Source organism: Pantherophis guttatus, chromosome 2, assembly GCF_059756535.1.
Source record: "Pantherophis guttatus breed Tessera chromosome 2, ASM5975653v1, whole genome shotgun sequence".
Classification (NCBI taxonomy): domain Eukaryota; kingdom Metazoa; phylum Chordata; class Lepidosauria; order Squamata; family Colubridae; genus Pantherophis; species Pantherophis guttatus.
The window spans coordinates 229,828,257-229,846,266 of NC_142064.1; the positions used below are offsets into that span (position 1 = coordinate 229,828,257).

The 18,010-nt window shown below is 38.1% G+C and overlaps 1 protein-coding gene across 1 annotated transcript in view; it reads right to left on the reverse strand.

The window, feature by feature from the left end:
• Positions 1-7,327: 7,327 nt before the first annotated feature.
• Positions 7,328-18,010, reverse strand: part of LMCD1 (LIM and cysteine rich domains 1) — a 67,031-nt gene continuing 56,348 nt past the window's right edge. The window contains exons 5-6 of the mRNA XM_034431642.3: positions 14,004-14,219; positions 7,328-11,177 (exon numbers count right to left, since the gene is read on the reverse strand). Coding sequence (XP_034287533.2) covers positions 11,019-11,177; positions 14,004-14,219 — 375 coding nt within the window. The 3' untranslated portion in view covers positions 7,328-11,018. The remainder of the gene's footprint in view (positions 11,178-14,003; positions 14,220-18,010) is intronic.

Here is an 18,010-nt window from a genome sequence, read left to right on the forward strand (position 1 = left end):
TTCCCCGTAAACATAAACACATCAAGAAATGTTGGCCACCCTAATCAAAAGTAGGTGGAATATAGGCCAAAAAAATGAAGAACAGGTAGTCCTCAACTGAAAACCATTTGTTTAACTACTGTTTGAAGTTAGAATGACACTAAAAACAAAATGACTTACAACCAGCCCTCACACTTATGATCATTGCAGCATCCCTACAGTCATGTCATCAAAATTTGGACTCTTGGCAACTCAGATCATGTGATTGTCATTTGTAGCCTTCTCAGCTGGCTTCTAACAATGGGATAAGCTGGATTTGCTTAACGACTGCGTGACTCACTTAATAACTTCAGTGATTTGTTTAACAACCATGGCAGAAAAGGGTTGTAAAGTAGGGTGTGACTCACTTAACAACCTTAAGTTGTTTTGCTTAGCAATAGAAATTCTGGTCTCAATTGTAGTTGCAAGTCAAGGATTATTTTTAAGTGGAAAATTGCTGCTGGTTGAACTTTGCTGCTTTAAATGGGTCTGAATGGATAAGCCAAGTGGCTATTCCTATCAGCGTTTCAAGTAATACACCCGTAGAAAACAAACTCCGAGGCACTCGAGTTCTTCAAATAACATTTTATTGGATACATCATTTTGGCACAAACTGGTGAAAGCCGACTCTGAGATTTCCCATGGCTTTCACCTAATTAGAAGTTTTCCTCTTCCTCCAAAGTCACTAGTCATGCTGCCCAATCCAGGTGCTAACTGGCTGGTTGCTGGGTTACTGGCTCCTTCTCTGGCCAGCCATCTGTGAGAATGTCCTTGGTTCCCATAGGAAAACTTTATTGTTTTGGCTACAAAACCTCATCTATTTCCCCCCTCCTACTGCTGTGTGGCAACCCTGCAGTCTCCAAGATGGCTTCAGTCAGGCTCACTTCAGGGTTGACAATTCCATTGTTAGTGCTAGATTTTGCATAGTGTGTCATAATATAAATATGTTGTCTAGGTCAGATCCCGATAAGTGTATGATGGGTAAGATCTCTGCATAACACTCTGAAGTTTCAGAGTGAAAATCTAGAGTGGATTTTCAGTTGGAAGAGAAAACTTTAGCCAAAACAGAAAATCAATCTGGGTGTATGAAGATAAGTAGTAAGATCACCAGCTTGCTTCATGAATATATAAAAGAAAACAGTATCATTGGAATTTGATTATGCAAATACTTCTTAATTTTAGCAGTAGCTCATGAGCATGGCCCAGGAGAAATATATTTGGCTAATACATGTGAAAATTCTTACATTTCCAGAAATAATGTTGCAGCCATCTTTTTTTTCTAGCTGCTGAATTAAATAGATCACAACTGTGAATATGCCTAATTAACAGATTTTTTTTTTAAAAAAAACCCATTAAAACATCTTTATTTCCCAAATTAATATTTGTTTTCAAGAATCTTTGTTTTGGAATCTGCTCTAGACATGATTCCAGGTGATGGGATTTAGAAAAACGATGTTGGAAAACTTTGTATTAAGATACTACTCATAAAACAGGCTTTATAAAATATATTTAGGGTGTTCAAGAGCTGCTAGACAATAACAGATAACAGAATAATTTCATTCTAATCCATAAACTGTCTTGCCTGTGTTTTATGAGAATACAATGAAGGTTTTTAGTTTCTTTTTTCTCTTTGTATTTTTTCAGAAATATTCTTCGTTGCAACATAAACTTTCCTTTTCTAATAAAATACTTTGATTGGCACAATTAAAGAATTGGTATTTTTGAAATAATGCTTGCATGCCATACATGAAAATATGCAGCACATGTAGCTTCTGCTGTAATTGATCTGCAGAGCAAAATCATTCTTGGCTGACTACTAGAGCTTTAATATAGCCAGAAAATCTGGAAATACTTGCCATAAATTCAAAGAATGAAACAAGTGAGAATTAAGCTATATTTGCATATTCATCTATCAGACACAAGAAGACAATTCACATATTTTAATGTAATATCATTGCTCCAAATATTATTTTAAGAAACTGATCTGCTATCTTTGCTATGCAAAATCCCAAGGAGACATACAATATACAAAATATGTAAAATACATTGGAAACTTATGAGACATGAACCTAGAACACAAAAGGAGGTGGGGGGAATCAAATCATCTCACTTTGGTTCAGAATCACTCAAATACGTTTAGGGATAAAAGCTACTCCAAATGAAAACATGACAAAGGGTGGCATAAAAGATCAAAGAGAGCTACTTGTGTCATCCCGTATGTTTGTGCTATTACAACAACTTTAATTCTGAGCGAGAGGGAGTTGTGCGTCCAAGGGCCACATGGGGCTAGAGGTTCTGGCTTACTCAAAGCTTCTCCTATTCTTATCTTTAATCAGATTAGATTTCTCTAGCTCAGGGGTGTCAAACTCAATTTCATTGAGGGCCGCATCAGGGTTGTGTTTGACCTCGGGGTGGGCGTGGCTAGGATGGGCATGGACAGCTGGATGTAACTCATGTGATCAAATGCCATTTTTGCTAGTAGTTTGTTAGCACTTTGCCCATGAAAACAGAGCTTGGGAAAGCCACACACCGCTCTCCTGGGCTCTGTGTTTGCTGGCAGAGGCACGGCAGGCTGGTCCTTCGCTGTTTCCAGGGCGGCCCCTTGGGCCAGATTTAAGTACCCCGTAGGCCAGATCCGACCTGCAGGCCTTGAGCTTGACACCCCTGCTCTAGATAATACAAATAAGGCACCCCTGATTTTGCGCATTACCCAGTTTTGAAAGGGGACTACTTCATCCAAGATGCTCGTGTCCAAAGGGAGAATGGGTATTTCCTCATCAGGACCAATGGTTCTTATTACAAATTCCAAAAGGCAGCTTGGGATGAAACTTCAGTCTGCAGTGGTCAATATGAAACAGATGTAGTATTTATATCTTTGCTATTGATTGAATTCTACTATTAGTTAATTATTAGTTAATTTGGCCCAAGTACAATTTGCCCTGCAGGTTGCAGTTCTATGGAATAAATCTGTTGTTGGATTAGACCAGTGATGGCTAACCTTTTTGCCATTGCGTGCCAAAAGCGGGGGGAGCGTGGTGGGGTCACACGCATGTGTGCCCACATCCATAATTCTATGTGCCCTGCCCCCCCCACTTTTGGCATGTGATGACACAATGGGCTCCATTTTTTGCTCTCCCTAGGCTCCAGAGCCTTTCTAGGAGCCTGGGGAGGGCAAAAACAGCCTTCCCCACCCACCCACCTGAGGCCCTCTGGAGGCCAGAAACAGTGTGTTTCCTGACTTCTGGTGGGCCCAGAAGGCCCAAAAACCAGCTGGCTGGTGCATGCATGCGTGTCGGAGCTGAGCTTGCGTGCCCACCGATATGGCTCCGTGTGCCACCTGTGGCACCCGTGCCATAGGTTCGCCATCACGGGATTAGACTGTTTATTTAGTGTTTTCCTTCCATCTTGTGAAGAATTAAATTTCAGGAGGCTAAGAGCACTATTAAACGTCAGCTAAAACAATCCGAGTGTGTGATAAGTGGGCTGCGCTGACCTCGTGTGTACTGAATTACAAGCAGATGGCATGCTTTTAAGACTCTGCCTATCTCTAAAAGTCATGGATTTAAGAAGATAGGAAATTGCTTTCTATTAAGGTATCTTGGTTTACTGAGGTCAATATGGATTGGCAGTGGCATATCAGAGTTTGGGGCTGTTTGTTCCAGCCTTGGAATTGAACTTAGAACTTTTTGTTAAGTAAAAAATGTGTTCTGACACTGGGTTAGATATAGATGTCTTCCAAGTCACACAAGGCTTTTAGTGTAGAATGGGGAAAAAACCCTAATAATTGTTTGATGAGGTAGCAACAAGAGAGCATTTCTTCACACACTCTCATCCCATTTTCTATCATCATACACACAGCCCACCAGGTTTAAATGAGGAAAGGTTGACAGTGTAGAACTTCAACAATTGTAGCTTTCTCTCATCTCAAATATGACTGCAGCCATATATTGTACTAGATCTTAATATAGTTTAGCTATTAGTATATTATGTGAACCCATCTTCTGTTATGGCTTAACAATATCGTATTGTCTCAGTTGAGCCAACTGTAGCTTCTTCCAATCACAATTAAGAAAATTTGATTTACCACGAAACACAATCCAAATCAATAAGTTAGATGCTGTAACTCTTAATGTGCTGCCAACAGTGAGAATATGTGGGTGAAACTGAATTTTGCCACTTCTTCAGTTTGGTTTTTCAGATATTTTAACTCTCCAGCTGCTTTTGGAAAAGGGAAAAGGGAGAGAATTCACCCTGTTCAGGTACCAAGCACATTTTACAATATAAGAGAATATGTAAGGTAGCAAGGTAACATGCTATCTTCTTCATTATATGTACTCAGATTTATATACCGTATTTTTTGGAGTATAAGATACACTTCCCCCCATTAAGAGGCTGAAAATTTCGGTGCATCTTATACTCTGAATGTAGCCCCGCCCACCCACCACTCCCCACACTTTGGCCTCCGCGCATCTTCTTCCTGGCTGCAGAGATTGCCACAGAAAGTGGCTTGTTTTTGGGCTCCATGCCTTGCCTTGCGTTTTCAGCCTCCAAACACTCTGTTTGAGAACCGTTCAAGGCTGTGGGGATTGCCAAAGCACATCGCCAATTGCCTCCTGAGTGCACATTTTCAGCCTCTGCGCATCGTATCTTAGGCTTCTGCACGCTCCGTTTTTGGCCTCTGTGTGTCGCGTTTATGGGTGGCGATCAGAGGCGATGTGCTTTGGCGATCCCTGCAGTCTTCAGATGGAGCATTTGGAGGCTGAAAACGCGTGTCATGGAGCCCAAAATGGCAACCTGGAACAGCTGCTGCCTTGTCTTACCTGCTTCTGTGCTTTGCCTGCTTGATTCACTGGAGCTCCCTCTGATGATCAGCTGTGCTTTTGAAGCTGCTTATCAGCCCCAATGAGGCACACTCACAACCAGCGAACTAATGTGCTGAAGCTGACTAGGCTAAGGACTAGCTAGATAAATACCTGGTAGGCAGATTTTTCCCTCCTATTTTCCTCCCCAAAAACTAAGGTGTGTCTTATACTCCAGAGCGTCTTATACTCTGAAAAATATGGTAATTCAATAACAGATTATTGAACTGATATGTGTGTGCTTGCCTTTAAGTTCTCACTTAGTTTATGAATAACTCTTTGAATAAATATGTAAGGAATGCTTATGTTGATGTTGGATATATGATATATGATGGCTGGGGACCTGGATGTACAAGCACTTTTTTAAGACAGATGATGATGTGCTGATGGCTGAGATCATGAATGATTTGCAGGAAGTGTCAGGCCATATGATTCAGTGAAGGGTATGGATCATAACAATCTACCAGATCAAGGTGATTGCGACATGGAAATGAATGATTGCAAGTTATATATAAGTGTTGGAAAAAGTAGAACATGTAGATAAATTATTTGTTCACCTTGCTATAAAATTTATTAAATATGAAAAAATAGATGGAGAAATTTAAATTGTGCAAATATTGGTAGAACCAGTAGCATGTGAGAGGAATGAATCCTTGTTAAAAAGAGGAGAAAATGCATACAAGTGCATGCTTTTTCTAGGTAGTCTTCAACTTATAACCATTCATTTAATGATGGTTCATGATTGCTCAGAAAACATGACTTACAACTCATCCTCAAATTTACAACTATAGTACAACCCCTACAGTACCACCCCTGGAATGCTTCAAATCAATGGAGAAAGCCTAAAGAAGGTGGATATTTTTCAGTATCTGCCATCTCCAAGGCAATGGCGACATCAATGGCGAGGTGCGAGCAAGGGTGAATGCAGCCTGGATGCGTTGGTGAGAACTCATTGGTGTGTTATGTGACAGACGAATGCCAACCCATCTTAACTGAAAATCTAAGATTTACAAGACAATCATCCGCCCTGTTGCACCGTATGGTACTGAATGCTGGGCAGCAACAACAGAGATCTAAAGCTCTCTCCATGCCATGGAAATGCGAATGCTCCATTGGATATCGGGCATCTTCCTCCTTGACCACATCACAAATGACACCATTCGACAGCATTTTGGTGTGGCACCAATTATGAGAAGATGAGAGATGGCCGGCTCCACTGATATGGACATGTTCTGAGAGCTGCACCTTCCACTGTTGCCAAGACTGCCTACCAATTAGAAGTCAATGGCCGGTGACCTTGTGGGCATCCAAAACAGAGATGGCAACACACCATCAACAAAGATATGCAAGCTGCGGGCCTGCGCCCTGGAGACACAGCTGACCGTGCAAAGTGGCATTCAATTATCCAAAAGGCAGATCCTGCACCTGCAGGAATACACTAGAAGTACAACCCCTACAGTCATGTGTTCACAATTTGGGTGCTTGGCAACCAACCTGCATTTTCAATGGTTGCAGTATCTTGTGAACACATCATTGCAATTTGTGATCTTCCCAGCCAGCTTCCAACAAGCAAAGTCAATCAGGGAAGCCAGATTTACTTAACAATAATGTGATTCACTTAATGACCACATAAAATGGTCATCAAAATCAGGTCCAGTTATGACGAATTCGCTTAATGACTGCATCACTTACAGATCAACATTCTGGTCCCAATTGTGATTGTAAGTTGAGGACTTCCTGTACAGTAGTTTGTTACTTGAAATCTGGGGAAACATAAAGCTAAATTGAATGAAATGGGATTAGGGTTTTAAGTATGTTGAGTAAAACATGAATAGCAAGATTCAATAATTAATAGGTAATGAATGAATGTCAATTGAAAACAAAAGTGAGTGACTTTATGAACAAAAAATGTAACAATATTATCTAACATCAAAGTCAGAATGTAAAGGGGAATTTAAAGTACCTCACTCATTAAGACGTTACTTAATTATAATTTACTATATTCACTTCTGTCCTATCCACTGGAGCTTTCTTAAGGTAAAGATAAAGGTTCCCTTCGCACATATGTGCTAGTTGTTTCTGACTCTAGGGGGCGGTGCTCATCTCCATTTCAAAACCGAAGAGCCAGCGCTGTCCGAAAACGTCTCCATGGTCATGTGGCTGGCATGACTAAACGCCAAAGGCACACAGAACAACTGTTACCTTCCCACCAAAGGTGGTCCCTATTTTTCTACTTGCATTTTTTACATGCTTTCGAACTGCTAGGTTGGCAGAAGCTGGGACAAGTAACGGAAGCTCACCCCATTACGCGACACTAGGGATTCGAACCGCTGAACTGCCAACCTTTTGATCGACAAGCTCAGCATCTTAGCCACTGAGCCACTGCATCCCTTGGAGCTTTCTTAGGAATAATTTAAAGTTTGTTAATTAAATGGCAACATTTCAAACAATTTTCATTTTAATATTTTATTTATTGAACACTTTATATTGAAGCATTTAGATACATTTCCATGGCTTGTCAGTTCATCTCTTGGGAAAAATATTAGATACATTAAGCTCTACAATTTAAACAACACAAAGTATATATATATATAAATGCGGAGGCAAGAAGCCAACTCCGAGTCTCATTCCATCAATGAGAAAAAAAAAATAGAAGCGTTGTTTTGTAGGGAAACAAAGCTAAGCACACTCTATTCCATTACTGATAAGTTCCATGACTAGCAAAACTCCCAGGGAATCAGAACATATCAAAGAGGGATAATGAGATTGCTTCTGGAATCATGGACCTTAACATCTCTTGCATATAGGCACAATGTCACAGAGTGCAATTCCTAGAACATGATGCTGGAGCAACCTTTGTGATCTGTCTCGATCCACATTAGAAAAACCATTTATTTACCTTTAAAACCAGCAGTGATGCAAAAAGATTAGCAGATGGCCTTAATGAAGTTTCCTTGACATGAAGGTTGCAACCTGCTGGCCATAACACAGACAAGCATTGTGTGCTTCCTTATTCTCATTCAGACTTAAACAATGGCTTGCAAATTCTTTGTATTTGAACTGGTAGACCTTCCAAATCCATGAGAATCATGGACTGGAAAAATATTGCACAGTCATAAGGAGGAATGCTAGTCAGTGGAAACCAACAGCTGGGGGGGAAGGTAGAAATCCAATGAGTATTATACTAATCCGATTGATTCCCTTTGGAAATTAATCACAAATGTAGTTTCTGACCTGTGATTGAAGAAAAGCTTGCTCCTCCAAACATACACAGCTGCAAAGTTCCCCTGTCACAAATACTTAAACTTCTGAAAATTTATTATAGAACTTAAGTCTCATCAACATACAAAAGCTATTAGGCACAGTCCAGAATGCATTTAGTATTCCATCAAAATAAAATAAAAGCCACATATTGAATTATGCAGTTCCCAGCATCCCACTGACAATTAGATAAAAAAAATCCATAAAGTATAATAGCAATCTTTTCAACGGTGATATTTTCCAAATCCATTGGACTATTAATTCCTGTTATCCCCACTGACCTTGCTGGTTGGGGATGAGGAGAACTATAATTTTAGTACTTCCAGAGACATTAGATTGGAACAGATAAATTACAAACACTGTAACTAGGGGAATTGATAGTCTGGCTGATCCTTACAGTATGTAGGAAGGCAACCTGTTGTGGCCTCCACTCTCACAAATCACCACCATGATCAGAAGTAGAACAGCTGCATATCAACTACATATACATAAAGTTATCTAAAGTAAAACATAGAAGAAATAAAGAAGAATCATAATCAGACTCTCCTGTATCTTGAGAATCATTTTACCAGCCACTAATGGTGGTCAATGACTATTAATAATGCTCCATGATAAACAGCACCTCAAAAAAAAATGGTATGTACCTGAACGACTGCCTCCTTTGTAGGAAATGAAGGTCAAATTGGCCTAAGCTAGTTTTGATTTAGCATTCAGATTTTTTTACCTAAGCATTGACTTCTGCAGGAAGTTCTTTCAAATGCACACTACTCATAGGCCCTCTCTTCCAATTTACAAGAATACATTTAAGTTAACTTTTTTGTAGATGATCCTGCTACATTAACACCCATGTTAGTTAGTTACTGCCCCGAGTGTCAAATACAGACTTAAAAGACATTGAGATGCAGTTCTGTTAACATGTATGAGATGCCTACGTAACTGAACTGAACACACTTTCTTAAAGAAAGACACACTTCACAAATGCCCATGGAGTTCTGTTGTATATACTGTGTATTTTGAAAGATACAAGTTTTGTATCTGCAAGAGGTGTCTTTAGCACTGGATATTTGGAGATGCTTGTATTAGATGAACAGTATAGAACAAATGGGACAAATCTCTAATTCCCATAAAAGGTTAAGTTCTAATTTGTTTTCAAACACACACAAAAATGTTTAATACATGTTGCGTCTAAAACCAAAAAGATATTTTCCAGTTTCTGTTAAGGCAATACCTTTTATCGCATTAAAGATTTCTATAAATTGTCATTATTAATTGACCAAATCTAATGTTATTTAACAACAAATATTTTTCTATTTGCTAATGAAGTATCCATTATTTATAGTAAAGAGCCTTGGTATTAGTTGAAACAGCAAATCTAGCCAATATAAACCTTGCTGCTAATCCTAGCAGAATTAATTGGCTAGCTTTTAGAATTTCAAAGTACTCTTACCAAGAAAACCAATATCCTTTTGCAAGCACTCACTTGCTATAAACATAGCCCATTACTATTTTGTTTTCTTAAAATTTCTTACTGTTAAAGCCAAAAAAGCCCTATCACAAATGTTAAGAAGAATGAATTTTACTGCCCATTTCAAAATCTATGATGGGATGTAGCAATTGAGAATTTAATATTAATAGTCTCTATATACATGTTAAATTCTCTTGTCCTTGTATAAATACATTTATACAAACACATCTCCTCTCTTTGTTGAGCATTAGCTGGCTGGGGTGGCAAGAACAAAATCCAATCCCATCAGGAAGGTTTCAAGCACTATCAAACAGTCTTCTTTAGGGGCTACACAAAACCATGTGCTTAAAGGTCGCCTATGTGAATCAATCCTATTGCCATGACTGTTCAACAATGGGGTAGGGAGAAGTTATCAAGAATATCTAAGCTGATTTTATGTGATTACTTCTTCCTAGTCTGAAAGCAACGTTGTGTAAGCAGCGCCTCCAGAGATCAAGCACTAATGTGCTGAGATTTATTAGCCTTTACTCCCTCCATGTGGCTGTTGGCAAAAAGACCACTGCACATAGATTTCTAAATGCACTAAAATGAAGTATTTTCATCTGTTTGCTGCCCCCTCCTCATGCGAAAAAAAAAAAAAAGATGGGACAGAATAAAATCATCAAAACGTTGAATACATGTATAATCCAGAAAGCTCATCAGATATGTATTTTGCTTTAATTCTACTTCTAGATAGCATTTTTAAGAAGAAAAATCATCCATTGATTATAACCTGTATTTTTCCAGTGATCCTTCGCAAGCTACTCTGCTTTCAGGTTCTTTAAGCTGTCAAACCATTTCTTATGTAATCTGTTTTTCATACCATAATCATGTTTCTTGGAGGCAATGTGTTATAACACATAGGGGAAGGGGAACCGCCTTCTCTTGCAGATATTGGCAGTTTTGTTTTCCCACTATATCATTCTACATATATTTCTAAAACTACTCATTTGTGGGCAATGGCATTGTGATATTTAGTTTAGAAATATAGCCCTTTGGTTACCAAAAAAAAAAAAAAAAAAAAGCAGCAAAACCCAGCAGCACAATGATAATTGTATGCATATATTTCTAAACCTCCTGGAGTAGTTGTTTTTCTAATATGCCAAAGTTGAAATAATTTAACATAATGGGGCCTAGTTTTCAGTACATTTGGTTACGTTTAAAGTCTTTCCTGAAAGGCCTAGAACATTCCATTCCTCTATTCTTTTCCTACTGCGTTATCATTTCCCATCTCGTTTCCTGTAATTACTTGATTGCAAATAACTTTAGTGATCTAAATCCTTAGGATGCAACTTCTTTGGCTTAAAACTTCCCCACCAATGAGTCCGTTCCAAGTCAGAACACACAAAAACGTCAGCTTTGAAATGACACCGAGTTTAAGAGAGCTTGTTTTTACTGCAAGAGGTACACCGCAAGCTGGCTGCATCTAGGATGAAGGGTTTGCCAGCCAGCGAGCTCTCACATTCCAGGCAGGTGAAATGCTGTTTGTGCCAGGTAAGGCCTTCATTTTGCAGGTAGTCATCAGAAAATATGATCTGTGAAAGTAAACAAGTCCATTTATCATTCCTTTCCTGAATGTCTTCATTATGAAAACATCACACACACAGAGAGATACAAACACAATGCTGTTGACAAACCAAAAGTGTAAAGAGTGCATCCATGCTACTTAGCTTTGCACAGAAAATAAATATTTACACATTCCTATAAAGAACAGAGTTCTGGTCCAACCAAGCTGCAGAAGAAGTTTACATTTAGTTCTAAGCATTGTTTGAAAACAAATGCTTGAAAAATACCTTTGGTTAGGAGACTTTTTGAATACACTTTTTGAATACACTTTTTGAATACACTGAAATATATTATGTTTATATACAATACATGTATCTGAAGCAGGAGTTCCTTAAGTAATTTAAGTTCCAGGAAAACCTAGTCTCATATGTATTTTATGCCTTCTCTAAATTCTATTTCCTTCTCTTTACAGTAGTCTATACTCACTATACAGAGTTCCCTTCTTGAAATAGTAGCTAAGGTAAAGGTAAAGGTTCCCCTCGCACATATGTGCTAGTTGTTCCTGACTCTAGGGGGCAGTGCTCATTTCCGTTTCTAAGCCGAAGAGCCAGCGCTGTCCGAAGATGTCTCCATGGTCATGTGGCCGGCATGACTCAACGCCGAAGGCGCACGGAACGCTGTTACCTTCCCACCAAAGGTGGTCCCTATTTTTCTACTTGCATTTTTTACGTGCTTTCAAACTGCTAGGTTGGCAGAAGCTGGGACAAGTAACGGGAGCTCACCCCGTTATGTGGCACTAGGGATTCAAACTGCTGAACTGCCGATTTTTCGATTGACAAGCTCAGTGTCTTAAGCCAATGAGCCACCGCATACCTTAAAATAGTAGCTACTGTACTATGATTCAGTAAACTCAGTATGCTGTATATTGTTCTTCCTATAGACACCTATGAAGGAGCTGAAGCTGTTACTGAGCTTTATAGCATGGTCAGAACAGAGCTAAATCTCTCTGATCATGGTTAACACTAAATGTTATCCAGCCCTAACTATCGTAGTGCAATGGTTAACATGTAAGAAAAATGGCTAGTCTCATGCATATATGCTACACAGGTGTCAAGAAAGGAAATTATGTCCAAAGGAAAAGGAAACATCTTATCAGTTGCTATGAGGGGGAAAAAAACAATGAACAAACATAGCCAAGGACTGCTTATTGTACTGAGCAGATATTTCATTGATTTCCAAGATCTTTTCAACTCTGCAATGGGTCAATTGGCAGAGGAAATGGGATGCAGAAAGGATATTTTTTAAATTTTAATTAATTGTATTAATTGTACAATTAAAATTAATTGTATTAATTTTTGTATTAATACAAAATTTTATCTTTTTGTAATTAGTTTTTTAAAAAAAACATTTCCTACAATCTAGCCTGTGAAATTTAGCATTTATTGAGTAATACGAAAGATGTTCCATTTGTTTATTTTTGCTTATTTCCCATATCCCACTTTTCTTCATATAATTCTGGCTCTGAAAATATACACCATGATTGTGAGCTCTGGCAAAAATTAAGCTTGGATTCTGGATGGCTGTTCCTTTATAGAAAAGCAGGAATCCTCAGAGGTTTCCAAAGAATGAGAAACCGAGCCCTATTTGCAAGCCTAGATTTTGATAAATTGTTTAAAAAAGAAACACGGAGACGGAAGAACTATAAACTCAGCTGGGGCACTTTCTGAAGGATGCATTTATGTGCTAAATAACATTTATGATGACAAATCTGAGAGGTACAAGAATGCTTATTGGAAATATATTGCTGTAAAACATTTAACTGTATATGTACTTAATATCAGGCTCAAGGGACCAATTTGGAAGGAATAAAATATTTATCCCGGGAATGGTTTTAGTAAGATCAATACAAACTAAATAGCCTATGTGCCCATATTAGTTTTAAGGGGACGGGGGAGGAGAAAGTAAGCTAATTCTATCACAAGCTTAGAGCAGTTCTTTTAGAAATAGGATAAGACAAGGAATAGAAATCAAATGGCCTGGAGTTGTCTGTTTGCTACCTCTAACTTTGCTGCAGCTCCAGAGATAGCTTACTTCTGAACAGGGTGGATAAAAATCAATGATTTTTTTAAAAAAAATCAAAAAAATCGGATTTTTTTTATTTAAATCGGATTTTTTTGATTTTTATCGAATTTATTTTAATAAAAAACTTTTGGGGTAAAAATCTATCGTAAGATAGTTTTCTATTTAAGATACATAAATAATTTAGTTTATTCAGCATGAAATGGAGCTTAGTTATGTAGCATGAGGCTGTATATTCTGCAACACTGGGACTATCGGTGAGTCAACAGTGGGTCAAAGGAGTAGCAGAGATGACAGTTGCTCTTTAAAAATTATGATTTAAATCAAGTTGATTTAAATCAAGCCTTTTTACTAGTGATTTAAATCATGATTTAAATCAACTCCACCCTGCTTCTGAATGGCAGATTATAGAGTTTCTCCACCCTCCCTCCTTGTAAAAATGAAGTCTGTTTTAGCCTTTTTAAGCTTAAAGTTCAAACAAAAATATGTGTACTTAGGTTCATGGTATAAAATAAATGTGCAGTGTTCTCTGAAAAATTCACTTATAATTAAAAAAATTCCCAGAAGAAATGAACAAAAGATCGTCCCATTGATCGCCGTATATAAAAGCACTCTGCACATTTTGAATTCCTTTTTGGCAAGTCAACATGCTTAAAAGGGAAAAGAGAAGAAAGATGTTGGATAAACATCTTGACTTCTTGCAGCTGTTCAGACCATCTCACAATTGGGGTCCAATACAGACAAGAAAAGAATACTCATTTTCACAGTAACCGTACCTCATCACAAGCTGCACAGCGGGGCCTTATGCTGTCACAGTAATGGCGTCCACACCAGAGGGCTCCATTGCTCCAGAAGTAGATCAAGTCAACAAGTGGTTCAGAGCACTTAGAGCACATGAAGCATGCTGGATGCCACTGGTGATTGTAGCCGGCTCGGTCTGCATACACTACTGGAAACTCAGCAGGTAACACCTGCTTGCAGAAGTCACAACACTAGGAAAGAAATCAAAGTCACATATTAATGAATTTCTCTCAAGCAGCTTATAGCCAAAATGTTTACTCTTCTCCAGGGATTTCCCATTGAGATATATGTATGTATGTATGTATAGTATATATAAGGTTGCCCAACTAAAAAAAATCTACCATATATGATTAAAAAAATAGCCCGATATAGAAAATAGTGAATCAAATATAATAATTTACAAGAAAAGGGAACTCTGCAGAATTAGGCCCATACACTCAGGAAATGTTCTCTTCTAACTAACTTTTAGAGTTGAATACATTAAGGCACCCAAAGTGGAATACCCACAAGCAAGTCTCAGTATATAATTGTGCTGAATATGTCAGTTTAATATGTAAACCTGTCATCGGTTGCTAGGCATATTCAGTGCTCGGTGGTATTAAAAGTGATCAGCAGCAGTGCAGACATTGTATTGGAAAATTTTCATTTTCATTGATATAATCCCCAGCACCCGCAACAGCCATAGCTAATGGCAGAGGCTGCTTGGAGCGGTAATTCAGCAGCATGTGAAGAGCTACAGATCCTTCCTGTTATACATAGCATATTTTAAGTGATTTCCATAGTAGATGACAGCATGTTGGCCTGCCCCATGATAACAAGTCAATGCTCTCATTTTTTTTTGCCTTTTAGACCCAAATGAAACAAAATAAGTATCCATCCAATGAGATGGACTTCTCCCTCGAGTCATTTTTGTGGAAACATTCTGAAGGCACTGCAAAAACGTTACACTTCCAATGTTCAGAAATGAATTTCCTAAGTAAAAATAAAGTAGTCGTAAAACCATCTGTGTTAATTTTGGATTTAGCATTAAAGAAATCTAAATGGATGGCTACTTTGGAGCAGCATAATGAATGGTATTAAAACATACAGTAACTATAAAAAAAGCCTGAGAAAAACCTGGCAGTTACGGTAGCAAGAGGTTCACATTTCTTCCAATTCCAGAAGTAACAATAATTTTACTCTATTGGCTTCCTATACGTTGATTTAGGATTTTTGTAAAATACAGGAAACCATACATGCCAGATACTAAGTGAAGTGAGCCACATACCAATTTCTTACATAAATAAATATATAGATCTATATACACATATACATGCATTGTACAAATTGTAAAAGATCTGCTGTTCTATCAAAATACGATTCATTACACTGTCAAATTCCTTTTTAAAAACCCCTAATTATTACTAGGATTTCCACTTTTCTTCCTATTAAATGATTCAAAATTATTTTGAAATGAAAGGGAAATGAAAGATTATGTGTTTTTATTTCCTTTTGGACAGGGCTTATACAATGCACCACAGTTTTTAACTTCATATGTGCATTTTGCAGGCACTTTGTCTTGGTAATCTATAACTGTTCTATGACAGCCTAGAGATGCATTTAAAATTCAGTGCCCTAAATTCCCTGTAGTTTCTTACCTTTATCAATTTTAAGATACGTAGACTTCAACTCGCAGAATTCCCTAGCCAGCCATCCTTGGGAGGATTCTGGGAGTTGAAGTCCACAAGTCTTAACATTGATAAGTTTGAGAAACATTGAGCTACAGAGTGATTTTCTTACCAAGGCCATCTTTCAGCACAGATAAACCTTTGGGAGAAACACAACCATAGTTTACAATAGTTATGACAGGCAAATTTAGCGGCAGCACCTCATAGCTCTTCCATTTTCTCTCTGCTACTCCTTTTCTCCTTCATCCTCCATTCTGACATTGCCTTCTCATACTTGCCCTTTCTGTTCTCCAATGTCTGAATGGACTGGTTGAAGCAGCTTTTGGGAACAGTTGCATGAAGTTAGACTAAGGATCACAAATTGTTCTATATTTCACTCACTTTTTTTTTTTTAACCCAGGTCCAATCTGAACTTCCCATAAGGCCTCAAGAAAGGTCACACATTTTAAACCTTTTCATACAATTAAACTCTTTTGCTTTAGAACTGAGAATGTTTGCTAAAGGAGAAGAGACTAGATCAGATATTGTGAAGGACAAATACTTCCTTCGTAGGCAAAAAAAAATCAAGTCAAAGTAAGCTTGGATCAAAATTGTATAGGAAGGCTGTACTGTTCTCTCCACATGCCAACCCCTTAGTCAGTACTGACAAGACTTTCATTTTGTTTCAGGAGAAATGAAAATATTTTCCTCAGAAAAACCTTCTGCCCACATCATCCTTTTTTCAAAGGAAGTTAAACTTGGCCCATGATGGAATGTCTCGGTCAATTTGTTGTTCTTTTTGTTGTTAAAGCCCAGAGTAAATTTCTCCAGGAAAATACCAGGGTGGCCAATACATGTCTTTCCTTTATACCATTAGAAGTCTGCAATTCACAGCAAGGCTTCTAGTAATGATTTGTATCATTATTACTTCAGAAAGAAAAACTTTGAAATAAATTAGAAAGATTTATCCAGTCAGTGAGCAGATGGTGACAAGAGATATAAAAGTTATTTGGGCATTTTATCTCCTTGTAGTGTTAAATCAAGATCCACATTCCAAGAAAATTAATGGAGTCATGTAGAGGCGCATAGCTTATGGTCCCAGACTCCATGTGCTCACCTCTGAGCTTTATCCCTAGAATCCCACTGACACTTTCCACTAAATTCTAATACTGAATACAAGAAAAGGGGAAAGTACAACAACAAAACAATTAGAAAAAAGAAAGAGAGACAGAGACAGAGACAGAGAGGGAAGGAGGGAGGGAGGGAGGGAGGGAGGGAGGGAGGGAGGGAGGGAGGGAGGAAGGAAGGAAGGAAGGAAGGAAGGAAGGAAGGAAGGAAGGAAGGAAGGAAAACAATATTATAGTTATAATGCAATTTAAATTTGGAGCACATAACTTCAGGTCATAATTACCAAAAAGTAGGCAATTGCTGGAGAGCCCTTCAATTATCTTTTTGTCACCTTAGACGGGAAATACTTGAACATTGTATTGTAAGTTATCGAATAGGCATAACCTGATTGACTAAGAAATACTTCAAAGCTTCCATTTTAAAGTCTATGGAAGACTGTGATTTGTTTTTTTTTTTTAAGAGACACAGAGAAGTACAACCTACGATTTCAAGATCTGGAATTAGGATTTGTATTTACTTTGTTATGCCAGGAAAACTTAAGACACTGTGGTTTAGCAAGTGCTGACATTTTTACAGTTACTTTTTACTGGATGGCTGCTGGCACTGCAGTAGAAAGCAACACCAGTTAATTGCTTAGTACTGAATATACTATTTAGTCAAGACAATAATGATTAAACTTTCATGTTTTTGCCAAACAACTGAATCAAGATAGTTTAATATCCAACTGATTGTATACTGATTTAAGGTTCCAGGCATACCCCACAATGCACTCTACATGGAAGCTTTTTGTCACCTTTAAGCCTTAAATGGCCTGGGGCCAGGTTATTTGAATTTAATTTAATAACTTTATTGTCATTGTACGTGTATACACAATATACCCATACAACAAAATTCACTTAACACCCAAAAACCAGGTCCAACACACATAACAATCCCCAAACACACTCCCACCCACAATTCCCCACCCCTAAACCACTCAAACATCCACACAACAGACCAAGTAATGCTATCCAACAGCTCACTGATGGTGGCCCTTTAGTTCATTGTTGAGTGCAATTATAGCTCTGGGATAAAAACTATTCAAAAAACGTGTGTATTTGGAAAAGGAGCATCTTTTCCAAATTATATCTATTTCACCCACCAGAGTGGGAAGGCAGGGTATGTTACTGGTTCCTTCTCTTAAGGAGGTCCATCTGGTAGGACCAAGA